Source organism: Molothrus aeneus, chromosome 16, assembly GCF_037042795.1.
Source record: "Molothrus aeneus isolate 106 chromosome 16, BPBGC_Maene_1.0, whole genome shotgun sequence".
NCBI lineage: Eukaryota > Metazoa > Chordata > Aves > Passeriformes > Icteridae > Molothrus > Molothrus aeneus.
In genome coordinates, this window is record NC_089661.1 from 8,669,157 (window position 1) to 8,685,433 (window position 16,277).

General features: G+C 37.9%; 1 protein-coding gene across 1 annotated transcript in view; it reads left to right on the top strand.

Moving 5' to 3' along the window:
• Positions 1-16,277, top strand: part of VPS35L (VPS35 endosomal protein sorting factor like) — a 43,480-nt gene that overhangs the window by 22,849 nt on the left and 4,354 nt on the right. The window contains exons 24-28 of the mRNA XM_066560966.1: positions 1,870-1,968; positions 2,759-2,836; positions 3,965-4,079; positions 13,025-13,164; positions 14,755-14,920. Coding sequence (XP_066417063.1) covers positions 1,870-1,968; positions 2,759-2,836; positions 3,965-4,079; positions 13,025-13,164; positions 14,755-14,920 — 598 coding nt within the window. The remainder of the gene's footprint in view (positions 1-1,869; positions 1,969-2,758; positions 2,837-3,964; positions 4,080-13,024; positions 13,165-14,754; positions 14,921-16,277) is intronic.

The window sequence follows — 16,277 nt, forward strand, 5'->3', positions numbered from 1 at the left end:
AACCACAGGCAGTGCATTTCAGTGAAATAAGTGTGTCTGTGTTCAAAGAAATGTCACCCAGTGCTGAAGCTGACTGGTGCAAGATGAAAGTTTAAAGTACACATGTTGTTTATTTAATTGTATTCTCTGCTAGTTTTGTAAATCTCCTGTAAAACAGAGCACATATTTAAAAGTTAAACAGCAGCTGAAGCATCAGAAAGGTCACTGGTTTATGTAAAGGAAGTTCCACTACTTGGCTCTAAATGGAACCAATACCAGCTTTCAAAAATACAAAATAATTGTAACTTTTTGTTATTCTATCTTGTTTATCTTAATTTATAAATAAGACAATTTGTATCATTAAATTAGTAGTCCCAGGAGAACCCCAAGTATTCTGTGTTGAAATTAGTCTTGAACCCATCCCTCACTCCTATTCCAATAAATCTTCTGTTGATCTCTGTTGGTTTTGAAATGTGAAGGTGTTTTAGGGAGACTTTCTCAAGCTTTCTGTGTTCTCTAACCACATACTGTCAATGCCTGGTATTTCTTTCACACAGAGCTGTCAGACTCTGTGCCTACTTGTCCTCTTTGTTCTTTGTTGCAGTTCTATGGATTTACTCTAGATGGTTGCTTTTTCTTCAGCTATAATAATTTGCTAATTAATGTTCTAATATAGTCTTGCTTTATTAAGCTTTACATGCAGTATAATTTCCTTTAGGAGGATTTCTTGCATTGAAGAAAATTTGATGTGTCTTGATAGTCCTGGTTTGGGGGGGAAAAAAAATCCCATAGCAGCAAAATGACTATTTATGAATTTAAACCAGCACACATTAAGATGTGGAGGGAAAAGCAGTTGTTACAGTCATCCCTACAGACAGTCTTTTTGGTAGAAAAATTTATTCCTTTGGGTACTTTTTCTTGTGACTAGGACTCAAGAATCAGCAATTGTACAAATAGAGGAAAAGCAAAGACAGTTGTCTGTAATGTGAGAAGCAATCCTTTGTTTTCTGGTGCAGTTGCTTTGATCTTTCACTGTATGGATTAAATGTAAATTTTATTCTAATTTTGTAAAAAATTCTTTTGCATGTGACTTGAGAAATAATAAATAATGCAACCTTGACTTCTATTAGAAAAAAAAATTGCAATAGAATACATAAATGTAGACTGCCTGGAGACTGTTCCTCATGCTCTGCTTTTAATTGACAGCTGAGACACTCCAGCTGACAGCACTTGGGTGTTTTTAAATGTACAGGGTTGGAAGAGGGTTGTTCTCACACAAAGGTTGTTTTTTGACTTCTTTCCTGCCAGAATGCAAGGTTACAGGCTTTTGCCATATTATATAAGCATGTATTAATTAACCAAACCTGAGGAAAACCTGCTTTTCTTACTGGTTTATCTAATTAGGAAAAATGCTGTTTTCTGTTGAAGGCCCTTTATCAACTAGAAATTAGAGAAATCTGAATACAGATTCACAGATCTATTTCTATTATTCTGGGCTTTTTTGTCTTGCTTTCTAAGCATGATCAAAACCAAGCCTTTGTTTCTCCCATAAAGAATCAAGACTTCTGCTAGGTTTGAAAACACTTCACAAACAGGATTTAAATTTTGTTTTCTTGAAAAATACTCCATCTGTAAAGTAGACTGTCATGTGGAGTGTAGACAAAAAAAACCAAACAAATCCCCAAAACAGTAAAGCTTTCATGTTTCCCTGCAGCTCAAGTATTGCACACAGTTAAAAGAACAGAGATGCTCTGACTGCTGTTTGTTGTTACTGCTGGGTTTTCTCCTTAGCAGTATATGGGGATTTTGACTTTTGAGTATCTGTGGTTTATCTGCATGCAGTTTTACAGATATTTAAGGGCTGTGGTGGTAAAGTCTTTTCTCTTGCAGGTTTCATTTGGCCGTGACTTTGAACAACAGCTGAGTTTCTATGTTGAAGCCAGGTCAATGTTTTGCAATCTGGAGCCTGTTCTGGTCCAGCTGATTCATGTAAGCCACAGTTTATCTACATTTCCTTAATAAATAGGGATATATTTGCATTTCTCCCATTCCTTGCTCAGATTATTGGTCTATTGCAAAAGAAGTCTGAAGTATTTTAATCAGGTGCTTATAAAGTGAACTTTGATCTCATCTCTGGTTTTATCCCCCATAATACTCTGAAGTTCTTGCTTAACAGGCATGCATGGTATCATTGCAACAAAGAAAATGAGTTACCTTGCAAGAGATTTCATGTATAATAAAATAAATGGCACTTTTGTGCATTCAGAATTTGGGTTGTCTCTTCTGTAATCCTCCATCTAGGAAAGATTAGACTGTGTCTGGCTGCAGATCCAGGCAGTGTCCTGCTGTGCCTGGGAAGGTTAATCTCTTCTCTGTACTGAGTCACAGGTGTGCATTAGCTGCCTCTGATTCCTTTGAAACATTGTATCTTCCCTTAAATCCTTCTGTTATTTTGGTTTATGTTGTTTTCATCTGTGTTAGCTAGAAATTGTGATTGTTATGCCAGCAAGGAGGTGACAGCACTATAGCTGGGAAGGAAGTGATAAGCTAAAGGGTTGAATAAAACAAGTCTACTTTCACAAATTGAGTCATATTTGCTTTAAGGAAGTCACTAAAATTCTCCCAAGAAAAAGAAAATAGTACAGTGGGGCCACACTGTATCGGGGTTCATTTGGACACTGGCTGTTCTCTAAATGCATGCAGTAAAACATGCAGGTTGGTATTTGCCACTGAGGCTGTGCATTTTTCTTAATGGTTTGCTTTTGTTTTGTGTGTGTAGTCTGTGAATCAACTAGCAATGGAAACCAGAAGGGTGATGAAAGGAAATCATTCCAGAAAGACTGCTGCATTTGTCAGGGTAGGTCTGACTAATAAACTCTGAGCCTGCTTTCTTTGCACATAATACTGTCTGCTGCCACCTGAGTTTATCATGTTTGCAAAACCACTATGTTAGTATTTCTTGACACTGTTTGTAGTCCCATTTTCTCTTGTTAAGAGCAGTCTTTCTTTCCTTTCCAACAGCCAAATGTTGCTGTTTAAGGAAAAAAAAAAGACCCAAACCATCTAATAGCAGCTTTGTGTTGAAAAAGAGCAGGAAGATTGACTCCCTCTCCAAAGGAAGGTTCACCAGAGAGGTGTTTGTGTGAATTCTGGAAATCTCAGCTTTTCAAATTATTTTTGAAATATAATACCAAATTTCTATGTAACTCGGTCACAGAGAGAATGGGAGATGAATATATAAAATATATTCAAACTTCTGTCTCATAATATCAGTGCTGATATGCTGAAATCAGGATTTGAATTTCAAATAAGGTGCTCCTTTCAGCTTTAGTGCCTCTGAGTCTATATAGAGATGGTCAAATGTGCCTTGAACTGTGCACAGCCATCACAGAATACCCAGGTTGCTTGTGTTCCCTTCTTCTAACCTGGAACAGGCAACCAGGATGTGTCCATCTGCAGGTGGGAAGCTGTTTGTGTGTGCTCCAGGTCCTGGCAGCTGTGTGCTGTCCTGGGCAGAGGCAGAGGCTGGCACTGGGCAGCTTCTCTCTGCCTGGGGCTCCTGCTCTATCCAGGGCTTTGGGCTGTGCCCACAGGGCTGCAGCTGCAGCACCTGGGCTCCTCTGCTTCCTCCCTGTACACTCTGGCACCTGCTCTGACCACTTTGGCTTCCCCCTGAGGACATTTACCTCCTTTTCTAGTTAGCTTTTGGTCTTGAGCTGCAAGGAGAGAGGAGCTCTTTCAGCTACAGTCATAGAGTCAGTTTTGAGCTTATCTAGTACTAGCAACAATTTAAAAAAATATAATTATTGAAATACTCATTAGAAATCTAAAATTGCTGATTTTGAGCTTCACATAATTTGCTTTGTATTGAAAATCTTGCCCAAAACTGATGTACAGATTTTGATTCCTAATTGTGTATTAAATGAGTAAAGATTGTTATAACTCTGAGATAGGAATTTTATTCAAATTTTTAACCTTACTTTAGGCTTGTGTTGCCTTCTGCTTCATCACAATTCCATCTCTGAGCAGTATCTTCACACGTCTCAATCTCTATCTGCACTCTGGACAGGTTGCTCTGGCAAATCAGTGCCTTTCACAAGGTAAGGCATCAATTTGGCTACTTAAAGGTTCTCTTATTTCAGAAGCATTTCTAACTGAAAAATAACTTGGTTGATATCCTCAGTCATATGTATATTTATGATGCAATTAAAATCCAGCTCTGTTTCAAACACTGTTAAAGGAAAACCTTGTCACATTAAAGCAGCTCTTCAGTGTGATCTCAGCAGCCAGGACAGCTGACTGTAGCTGTCATAGTCCTGGCCATGAGGTAGGTTGTCCTAAATTACTTAGGAATTATGGAAAGCATGGAAAGCTTTTCTCCTGCATAATTATGCAAGCACTCTAATCACAAATAATGTGCTTTATTATAACTGAAAAAAGAAATAAAAACATCTGTGTAGTAGTTCACAGACTGACAAAATTCACCAATGAGCTGGGAAAGAATTCCAGGTTAGGTCAGTGACAGCAGAAACTTGCTATCAAAGCACCTGCTTGACAAATGCTTAGCCAGGAAAATGTGCCACTATATCAGAGTGAAACAATGGTGTAATATCAGATCACATGAAGACTGAAAAATATATTTTCTTTTTTTGGATCTGAATTATTGATTGAAATGCACCTGAGCACATTTTCAGCCATCCTCTCTTAGTTCAGTGTTAAGTAATAGTAGATTCTGACAAAAAGTGATTTGGGGAAAAAAAAGGGAGCTATTCTGGCATCAGAATGAACATTAAATCTGTATCACCATTTAATATGATCTCATTCATGTTACAAATGGAAGTCAGTTATCTATTCCAAAAGTCTTCACGTACTTTTAACTGCTTGCAGTAGTTTTCTTTTCCTTTTTGAAGTCATTCTACTTTATTTTGCATTTGACTTTAAATGTCTGCTCTCCAATAGTAAAAGCTTTTCCTTTACATGTTTCCAGTGGAGCTGTGAGAGTAATAAATTGGATTACTTTGCAACATCTTTTGTTGTGGCTGTTCATTCTTTGGGTTAGCTCTGTGCTTCTTCATGAGAGCTTGTTTTCCCAGCTCTGCATTTACCAGCAAGTTCCAGCTGCACAAACAAGCTGACTTAGGATGCTGATTAAGACTTTTAGTGCATGGTGACTGTTGCATTTCTTTGTTTTGAATCTGATGTTGCCCATACAGCAAAGCAGAGGGATTTAGAGTAAAGCTGACTGGTGTGTCCAAGTTTGTTGTGCAAATAAAAGATCTGCAAAGTCTGTTGTTGTGCCATTAGCATTGTGCAGTTGCTTTCAGAGTTTACATAAAATGGGCTCACCTTTTCTCTCTGTGGTGTTTTATTTAATTGACCAGCTTACCTTATCCTGTATGTCAATTTTCATTATTGTTGCTGTGTTGCAGAGCTTCTCTTATTGGAAGCAAATCCAGTTTTTCTGTAATATTTGGTCTTTGAGAATTATTCCCTGACCATGTTGGGACCCACTCTGTGATTTAATATCTTTCAACTTATAAACTGCTTTTCAACTATTTTTGTGATCCAGTTCTTCTCTGAGTGAGACTCCTGGGCCCCAACAATTGTCCAGATTTTTCAGTGTGAGTGTTTACAAATGTGCACAGCTGTTGTCTGACACACGAATACAGTGCACTCACTAAACAATTTACTGGATCCCCATTCTGAAATCTTTTAAGAGAGCAGATATATGCAAAGTATTATGAACTCAGTCTCTAAAATACATGTTCATTAACCACACTCTCCTGAATTTTAGACCCACGAGGTAGAGAGAGGAGTATTTGGTCCATCTCTGCTTTTGTTAAAATGAAGCAAGAGAAAACTGATGTTCAGTAACTCACTTCATTTACCAAGTTTTTATAGTTATTCACTTTTCTGCTCCCATTGCAAAGCTATTTTGGGTATAATTTGTACACAGAGACATGCCACTTGCATGAGTAATTTAGCATGTGTTAAACAGAAACTGTCTTGGGACATTTTTTGTGAACTATCTTTCCATATGTTGATGCACTGAAGTCACATAATGTGTCCTTGAAAGTCACTTTTCACTCAGTTTAATCTGTATCTCAACTGAATGAGTGAGAAGTAAGAAGTACTGATTAATTCATAACAGCAGATTTCACTCCAGTCAGTTAACTGGTGTCAATTAGACTCTGATCTACTAAAACCAATGCAGCATGAAGTGAAGATTTAAGAGTGTGCCATTAATGATAGCATGAGGCCAGGAAGGGAAACTGTGCCTTGTCTGTAACCTTTCTTTCACGTTGATTTGAATTAGTTTAATTGGTTTAAAATTGTGAAGAGAAATAAAGCTGAAAGGTAATGTACCTGATCTGATAGCTCAGTCAGCAGTGGTGCATGCATGAGCTTTGTGCATGCATTTCCTCCTTGAAGATTCCAGCTGGTCTTTGTAGCAAGGTAAAGTCTTGGATTTTTCTCAATTTTAAGTTTCTGTGGAAGGTCCAGATGCTTGTGAGTTGACTTTTCACTTAAACACATAACAAATTTGAGTTCCACAACTTCTGTTGGCAATAGGAAGATTTCTCTAAATTGCCAATATATCTGTCTTGAAAAAGAAGGACGTGCAGGTCATAACAAAAAATGGATTTATGAACCTGAGGATTGCTTTGATAAACTATCAGCAATTGGAGAGCTACAGCTAATCTGCTCATAGCTGGATAAGTTTGGGGTTTTGCCTCATTCCCAGTTTCAAGGGGCAGCAGTGGTAACCATCAGTCCTTGTGTCTCACTACTCCCATTTCCTCTGTCCCAGCCTTGCTTACTTGGATTTCCCACACTGTTAATCAAATCAAGTGTTTGAACTCATCCAAATACTTCAGTATTAGAAAATAGTAATTTTTCTGTGGAATAGATTTTCTTTAAGACAATGAATTGGGTCAGAACTGTGAATTTATAGGCTCATGAAACTCCAGCAGTAATAGACTGATGGATGTCTGTCTGGGAATGTTCAGAATAGATTAAAAATGACTGTTGTCTCTTTCATCTCCAGATCCCAAGACCTGCTTTAAATGAAATGAATCTGTAATTGTGTTTAAAATGTTTTAGGTGAATTTGCCCTGTATGCATAGTTTGTACCTCTGGAGAGCCTATTAAGAGTCCACCTTTGAAAGGAAGATGCTAGATTTTACAGAGATGAGCTTTTCATTTCTCTTAGCTGAGCCACTGAGCACTGCATGCTGCCAGCAGAGAATAATAAATTCTCATTGGTCATGCTTTCTGTCATGGGGGTGCTTGGACTAAATTGAGATTAAATGCATGCTCCATTGTGCCACTCTTCTGGACTTCTGAGATATAGGTATGATTTCCATTGCACACATTTCCTCCCTGTGGAAATGCTGCTTTTGTCTGCCAAAGAAAAGAGGCAGCTTGAGTTTTTAATGTTTGGTCACAGCATTCAGCAGGTGGTAGAGATGACATAACTTTCTGGTAATGTGTGTTAAGCAGCATTTTTGTTTTAAAGGCTGTGAAATCTTTGCCTCATTTGAGAAATAACATGCTGAGTGAATAAGGTAATTCAACTGATTCTGTCTGACTGATTTCACTGGGATATTGTCAAACATTTAACTTCATAAAAATGGAAAGCCTGTCCCTCAGATCAACTGCTGCAGACCTTTTTGCTTAGCAAATGCAGATTTTAGTTCTGAAGCATATAGTGCTTAATGCACTTCTAGATATTTGTTTTGTTTTCCACTTGTGGCTAAAACACAGTTACACCTAGGAGATTGGAAAATAATTTCATTTCTACTGCAGAAAATGTAACTTTTCCATGAGTATTCTCTAAATACTTCAGTCACACTCTGGAGAAAGTATGGTATGAAATACCTAATAAGTAATTTTAAATCATAGTCCAATAATGGACTCTAAACCAATAATGGTTTAGAGTATTTTCTAAATACCATTAGATAACAGTTTTTAGCATTTCTTCTTAATCTCCTGAAATCTTTATAGATCTGACAAATATAAATAGAGAGATTTTGAGATGATGAATTTAGAGAATTGGAACGGGAAGAGATTTTCCTAATTACAGATACTAGGATTGTTGGCTCATGTTTCTCTGGTGAGAATGGTATATGGTGACTCTGTTATCTTTTTAAATACTGCTTTCCTTGAGGGCAGTAAAAGAGCTTTGGGAAAAGCATGATGTCATACTGTTTTCCTTGCTAGCAATGCTGAGTGTTCTTCCTTTGGACACAGCTGTGACATTTCCTGTTACCTGGGACTTCCACAGCTGGAGGCTTCTCCCATTCCCTGAGCTTTTTCTTGTTCCTCTCCTTATCCCAGCCAGTCACTTTTCTGTATGATGTGAGAGAGGTGACATCTCTGTCTCTGTAAGCTTTTCAGACTAGTACTTTATATCAGTTTGTCAGTTCTTCAAGTCTGTCTAGCCCATGACCTGTTTTTGAAAGTGTCTTGTAGCATCTCCTAGGGAAACAATAATGTAGAATGATGCTTCTTGGCTTTCAGGTACAGGTGATTTAATACATCCTTCAACAAAGCTTGTGTATGAATCAGACCGTGGTATTTAATAAAATAGATGGACCAGTCCATGGGAATTTAATATTCTTAATCAATTTTTACTTTCTGGTCTTTGTAACTTCATGGGATTAGGAGTTCCACAGTGACCTGCTACTTGGAAGTCGAATGTTTAGGGATTCATTTTTTAAAAGTGAAGTGAGTGGCTCAGAGCATGCAGCTGATCTGCTGGAGCAGAATTCAGCCACTCCCGATTCATTTTCTTCTTGCTGTCTATGAGATGATGTAGTCTGCAAGTTCCTGAAGAAGTTGTTGTCAGTATTGCTTTTTCTAATATGGAAACAGTTCCATGCCCTAGCACTTTTATCTTTTTGTGCTTTTGGAAATGGCAAGATTGGACCTAGATTAGATTATTCCAGGTATAAATGCCCAACAGCAATCTAAAGGATACAATGGCACCTCAGTTTTCCATTACTCTCCTGGTGATTCTTATAATTGCCTTGCCTTTTCAACAGCTGTTTAGGATGTAGTTTTCAGGAAACCATCTATAATGACTCCAAAATCTTTCATGAGTGTAAATAGCCTATTTAGAGCTCCTCTTTCTATAGTTATAGCAAGGGCTGTTTCTTTCCCCACATGCCATACTAATATTAGAGTTCATCTGCTGCTTTATTGCTCAGAATCATGACATCCATCTGTGATGCTTTGCAGTCACGTTCCAGACCAGTCTGCAGACATTGTCACCTCCCAGCTCCTCCTCAGGACATGTCTCTGCAAAACCTTAAGGAATGCAGTAGTTATTTTGCTCCACTGTGAAAACTTCTTCTTCCCTCTCCTTCTTCCATCCACCCCATCCTTTATTAAGTTATGTACCCTCATGAGGACCTTTTTCCTTCTCTTCTTTCAGCTTAGTTGTTTGAAGAGCCTCTTCTAGAAGGATAAATATTAAAAGTTTTTTTTTTTAATCTAAGTATTTATAAAGGGAACTACTTTTAAACACAATCATGCTGATTATTTTTATCTGCAGCTAATTCATAGTATGAATTAACATAGTACATTTCAGCTCACCAAGCAGCAGTGCATTCATTTTCTAATTTCAAGCTTTTCCTTCAAAGAATTCTTGGTTGTTTCTGGATTGGAAGTGATGTGTAGAGGTCTTTAAGATGGAGAACAATTAGCAGTACTTCTAGGAGAACCACGTTTCAACAATGTGGCAGAACTCACAGTGACCCCACCAATGTGAGAAGAAGGAGATTCATATGTTTACAATGCTTGGTTGTCAAAACAGTAATGGATTAATTTATTTAACAGAAAAAAATAGAGTATCAAAACCCCCACGCTTGCTTCCCAATAATTTTTTGCACTGGAGTACAAGCTTCATTAAATTTCCAACATCTGTTGGACGTGGAAGCAAAATCTTCAGAGTATTAAATTGGGTTTGACAGTGCTGTAAGGCAGGGAAGTGGTGTGGAATGCAGAAGATGTGCATGGTCCCTGGTTTTGTCCTTTGGGTGGACTTAGCCTGGTGTAATTGTAGCTGTGACTAAAAATACTTTGGGTAGGTATGTGCAACTCGCTCCCTTCTGCTCTTTGAAGGTGGACTTAAGGAGTTGAATTGTTTTCCCATCTGACTTTATTTTGCCTGCCTGAAGTCTTGACTTTGTGCTGTTTAGTTAGCTATCAGAGATACAGAAAATACAATGCAAGTTGAATTTTTATGTAGAGAGAGATTGATATAGAACTATGTGGAGGTACATATGGTTGTGTGTAGGTATAATTAAATGTGCACATGTGCCATAGTGAATATTGTCAATAGTAGAACGTTCAACACCAATTTCACTTGTTTGGTCTTCTGTAGGAGGCTAATTCTGGAAGTGCTGACTTGGATATCCAAGACTGTTAGTTTTTGTAGCCTGAAGGTCAGCATGTATGCTTGGGGGAGAGATTTATAGGATTATGGTCAACCAGAATGAAGGAGCTGCTGTGAAAGGATGAATGTAGTGAAGCATGAAGTCTGATATGTTCAGAGCACTGCACAAGATATTAACAGCAGCTGGGGAAGGCTCCATCATGGTGATTTGTTGTAATGCACAGGCTGCTCTCCTCTTATCCACTTTAACAGTGGTTCACTTAAGAAGCAGTATTGTACTTTAGACAGATAAGAAAACAGCATCCTTCATCAAAAGAAACCTTTTTTATCTTCTTTTTGGTTTTTCAATCAAGAACATAAGATTGTTGTGGTTTTCAGTGCTTTTTAAGTGGTTCCTTATATCTTGGAAGCAAGGAAATTTTGGAAGCAAGGAAAAGTGATGTATGGTTTTGTTTTAAAACATCTCTACAGTAATAGTTTTAAAAATTGACTTTTAAAGATACAGAGAAACCATCATTGCATAACCTCATAATTAATGTAACTCAGAATTAAGCACTGATGCTTGTTTCATACTTGAGAAAACAGCATGTATGTGACAATCTTTTAGTGAGCCTTTTCTCCAAACTCACAGCATGTAATGCATTCTCTGACACCTCTCTGCCAGGATGGTAATGTGTAGGGGACAGTCTGTAATAAAAACCTTTGCATTGATATGCATTTATTTTTGCTTCTTATGAAGCACATACATCTTGGATAAATGTGCTTTTAGTGTTCCAGCATAAAATGGTTAGCACAGATTGGCAGGGCTTCCTGCAAAATGAACACATTCTCCTTTGCCAGTTCTGGCTGTACCAGCAACAGCAGGAGGCAGGAAGAGTAAACTGAATCAATTTCAGGTTTTCAAATTGAAGATAAGAGGTTTTGGGTTTGCACTATGGCAGAAGTTTAGAGGAGAATGTGAAGGATTGTGATTGCTGGGAGAGCAGGCAGTAAATTAGGGTGAGGCACTTTGCAGCTCTTTTTCACCGAGGATGCTGATTGCTGCACAGGTCATTCTCACCCTGTTATGAAATAACTTCAGAAGGCAGGAGCATTCCCTGCACAGACATGGGTACTTTGGTATGCAGACTATTCTCTAAGGCACATTTTTTCATCTGTCTGGTCACATGTTTTTATTGTGTGGTGATGTGGGACATGCACTTTTATTTTTTTTCTGCTGAGACAACTGTGGAAGTGACAGCAACTCATTTACTCGTGCTAGAATGAACATCTGCTGCTGCCTTCCTTCCTCAAATAAAGCAGAGAAAGATTACTTACTTTCCTTTGGGTTGGCTGTCTAAACTTATAAGTTGTTTGAAATAAACCTTCTTTCACCTCAAAACAAATGTGCAGAATAAAAGGAAGGACAGTGTTTGATGGAAGGGGTCTTTGTTCTAAGAACTAAAAAGTCCTTGAGCACCTGTGTGCTGAAAAAACAAGAGTGAGAGGAACTACAGTTTTTCCAAAGCACATGTTTCTCTGGTATTCCTCATAAGCTTAAATTAGATATCAGTTGGTACTATATTTAGCAAATTTGCTTGGAGTCTCAAATGAATTTTTCCAGAGCAAGCCGTGCTCCTGGAAATGCCCATGCCTGCCTGTCAGTGGGATCTCCATCCCAGCCACCTAACACCTCTTGGCTTTCACCAAGAATTCTCCTTTTGCTTTTGATAAAAGTTGATTACATGGCCTGGGTCTCTGTTCCTGTCAAATAAAGATACAATATTAATTCTGAAGGATGCTTTGAAGTGTATGGCTCAGCAACTTGAGTAGAATGTGGATACTTGGATATTCTGAAATGTTGCCAAGAAAGTGCAAAATAATGTTGCTGTCAGAATTTTTTTTGTGAATTCAGCATATATAGAAGTGTAAGAGGGAAAATATTGTTGCTTTTAATTTGTGAATATTAATAAACTGAGGAATAGGTGTTCTAGTGTTTGACATTTATGTTTTTGTAAGATTAGAGACACAATAAAGAGTTATGAAAAACCTCTTAATAGCTATTTTGCCAAGGCTGTAGTGGTGGGTGGTTTCTCTAATTCCTGTATTGTGATTCTGGAAAATATTCTTTTATCAAGATAACCAGCAATACCCCAGGTTCTGGTACTATATTATATTTTACTTTTAGGGATTATGAATAATTAGAAATATGAAGTTGTTGGTACTTCCTTAGAACTTAACATCCTTTTGTGAATGAATTGCTGAACAAGATAGCATGAACCTTTTTCCCCCACTTTGGATTCCCCATTCTCCTGGCATAAGCATTTCCTTGCTAAGTCAATTTTGAATCCTGTGCTAATTTCTTATTACATATGCAATATATATGACATGATGGTGTCTCCATGTTATGCAAAGGAGAAGAGTTACACTTTCAGAAGTTTTGAGTGATGTGGGAACTTCTTTTGGAGAAACAGCATCATTCAAATTAACAGATTTCTCAAGAATCAGACCACTGCTGAGTCTTGGGTTTCTTTGCAGTTCAGCACATTCCTTTTCTGTAATTTCTTTGAATTTTGAAACAAATTCAAAGCAACCATTGGATTACAGGCATGGCTGTCATCACAGCTGGAGTGATATAACAGCAACCCTATTTTTATTTTGTAGCTGATGCTTTTTTCAAAGCTGCAGTGAGCCTTGTTCCTGAAGTGCCAAAAATGATCAGTGTAGATGGAAAGATGAGACCTTCTGATGCCTTCCTCCTGGAATTCCTGTGTAATTTCTTTTCCACATTATTAGTGGTTCCGGTAAGTGGAGTGTGTATGAATAGCACACAGGTTAGTATAGACTCTTTTGACTTTCCTTGTTAAAAATTTAGAATGGATTGGGCTTCTGGAGTGGGAAATGCAGGGATTTGTTTTCTGTGACAAGATGAACTGTTCTGCAAAATCACTCACCCCAATGCAAAATGGGGAGGCAGAACAGCTGTGTGGAGGTGGAGGTGCAGCACTGCCACTCTCAGCAGCAGCTCTCACTACAGGTGGATTGGGGTGAAATCTCACCATCATTTAATTATGTAAACATCATTTACTGGTTTATTAGCTAACTATTCAAAAAAACTCTATGACATGATGAGGGGAAAAATATAGAGCTCCAGTTCCTATTAGTTTCAGTTACTTTGGTATAGGTTGCCTAATCATTGGAGTGAAAACAATAATTAGAAGATGTGTTTTGGCATAACCTTCCTCTTCTGATGAATATTTCACAAAGTACCACCATTCTACACCCTTCCAGTTTTTAACTAACTGTCAAATTTAGAGAGAGATGTAATTTTCTCTCCAATATTTTCAGTTATATCTAAAAGATGAGGGGAAATTGTAAATTACCTGTATATTCATTTGTTCTTGGAGAGAGTGGGTTTTTCCTCCTCACTGAAACCTCCCTTATGGTTTTCTCCTTTTTCCTTTGCCTGTTTGGTGAAGCAGCACTCAGTGTGGTGCTGTTCACATCCTTGCTGTCAGAGCTGTGCATTCCCCTTGTTGCAGTGGCAGGGGTGTCCCCTGTTCAGAAACGCGGAGGGAAGGGGAAGCTGTCCCTTGGATGTCACTGCTGTCACTGCAGGAGTCAGGCTGGAGGGAGGGCTGTGCAGTGACTGGGATCATTAGCAGGTGGTGGAAGAAGGGAGTGATACAACCTCTCAGATTCACTAATGAAAAATTACTTGCAACAAGATGCCAGCATTCAGAATTAGCTTCCCTAACTCTGTTCCCTGTTTACAGGAGATCAAAAGGAAGTGTCCCCAGTGGGCTGTGATTTGTCCTGTGTGTCTTGGTGCCACTGCTCCAACTGCCAGCTGGAATTACCCTGGTGCAGTATAGAGCTGCTTGTAAAAACTCCCAGCTTGTGTAAAGCAGAGTCTTTCTTTTCATTTCATGTGAAAAGATTGTTGATTGTCTGTAACAGACTTCCCAGTGTAGGAGTTCTTCTGAAACTCATAATTATATGAGTAATACACTACAGCTTACTGATACCATTTTAATAATGAAATCTACCCAGCATTTCATTTTAGAGGCTTAGCTGTTAAGAAGCTGACAATTAATTTTGTACTGCTCCCCCATGACTCCAAAACAAAGCATTTCAAAGTTTGTCTGTGGAGGCTGCCTGGATCATGTTCTGCTTATGGGTCAAATGGGCATTTTAGATGGAAACTGGAAAAAAATTCAAAGGATTTGCAGGAAGCACACTTAAGAAAAGTAGCTGTCAGCTTTAATTATATTGTAGGTCTGCTTTTATAGAGCTCAAACTGTGACTCTCCACCACTGAATTACTGCAAATAATCCTATTTTTGTTCTGGGGTTGTGCTGTTGGTTTTGACCTGTCTTTTTTCTCCTCTGTAGGACCATCCAGAACAAGGAGTGTTGTTCCTTGTGAGAGGATTACTGAATGTGATCCAGGATTACACTTGGGAGGATAACAGCGATGACAAAGTCAGGATTTATACCAATGTTTTGCATCTGCTGTCTGCAATGACTCAAGAAGCATTTATCTACCATGTAGATAAAGGTAATACCTAAGGGGGTTCTGGCTCCTTGCATTCCACCAGGACATTTGTAGTATTATCTTATTACCATAGCCAGTTAATGAAGACCAGTGGTAATCAGTCTCACAGGATGGATTATTTTTCTATCCAGTTCCAGGTATTGTAATTTAGAATAATCCAGGAGTTGGCTTCTGAACAGGTGCAGTCTGTTCTTTAAAGTGAATCTGTGCAGAGTGGGTTACTTAGTTTGCTTCAGGTGGTATTGGTGCAAATGCTTATAAATGTGAACTTTCAAGTAAAGATTATGCATATGAAGGGTTTTATTTAAGTCTAAAGCATCAACTTGGTTTATACTGATCATTGGTGTTTCATCCACATTTATTAACAACTCCAGTTTTCAGAATGCAAAGCCTGCCTAGTCTTCATTATTTAAATGATGTATTTGCTGCTTTGAAGGCAGGCTTTGAGTTCTGGAAACTGCAGTAACTTACAAAAATATTCAGAATAGCTAGAAAATTCTAAAGATTTTACATTTTGAAAAATAGCTGCCATCTTTTTTTGTAATAAGTTTTGGAATATTTTGATATATGCTCTAAAATTTGCATATCTTCCTTCTGATTATAGATTACTAAACTAAGGTAGAGTAATAAATAAAAATCCTTTAAAGCACCCTGAAGATTCATGACTCAGAGTGGCCAAGATGGTTTGACTTTGTTGCACAGACTTTCACACAGAGGAAGGCTGGAAGGTGTTCTGCAGTTCTGGTGAACAGTCTGTCAGATTTACCACCCATGACAAAAAACCCCTTGCAGTTATTGCACAGAAAACAGCTGTCAGTGGAAGTGCTACTCTGTAGTAAATCTGCTGTTCAAATTCTGTAAGGAAGTGTGCTTTAGCTTTTTCTTTCACTCCGTTTTCTATATGACCAAAATAGCTGCATAATCCCAAGATAAGAAGTTTAAATAAATTAGATTTTAATGGAGAGAAGCATGGAAATATAAACTAGTAATTTTCCCCCTGTAGTAAGGCAATGGGAGTTTTTTCCAGGTGGACCTTGTACCTTAGCTTATTGAAATGACGTTTACTTGGAAACAGGGGATTATCTTTCATCTTTTGTGATTTCTGATTTACCTAGAATATATTTAAACCTAAAAATTTCTTTTACCCTACTTCTTAATAGAACATAAATAAATTAGGACAAAAGATATGTTTAAAATCACAATTATATAAGCTGTAAAAACTTGAAGAGCTCTTTCCCTCCTAAGAATCCTTTAAGGTCTTTGAAACTGAAAATACACTTTTTGAATTTCTATCCATGACTTTGAGGTAATCATGTGTTTATTTTAAGAAAAAAATGCAGTTTCTTTTGAAAATCTGATT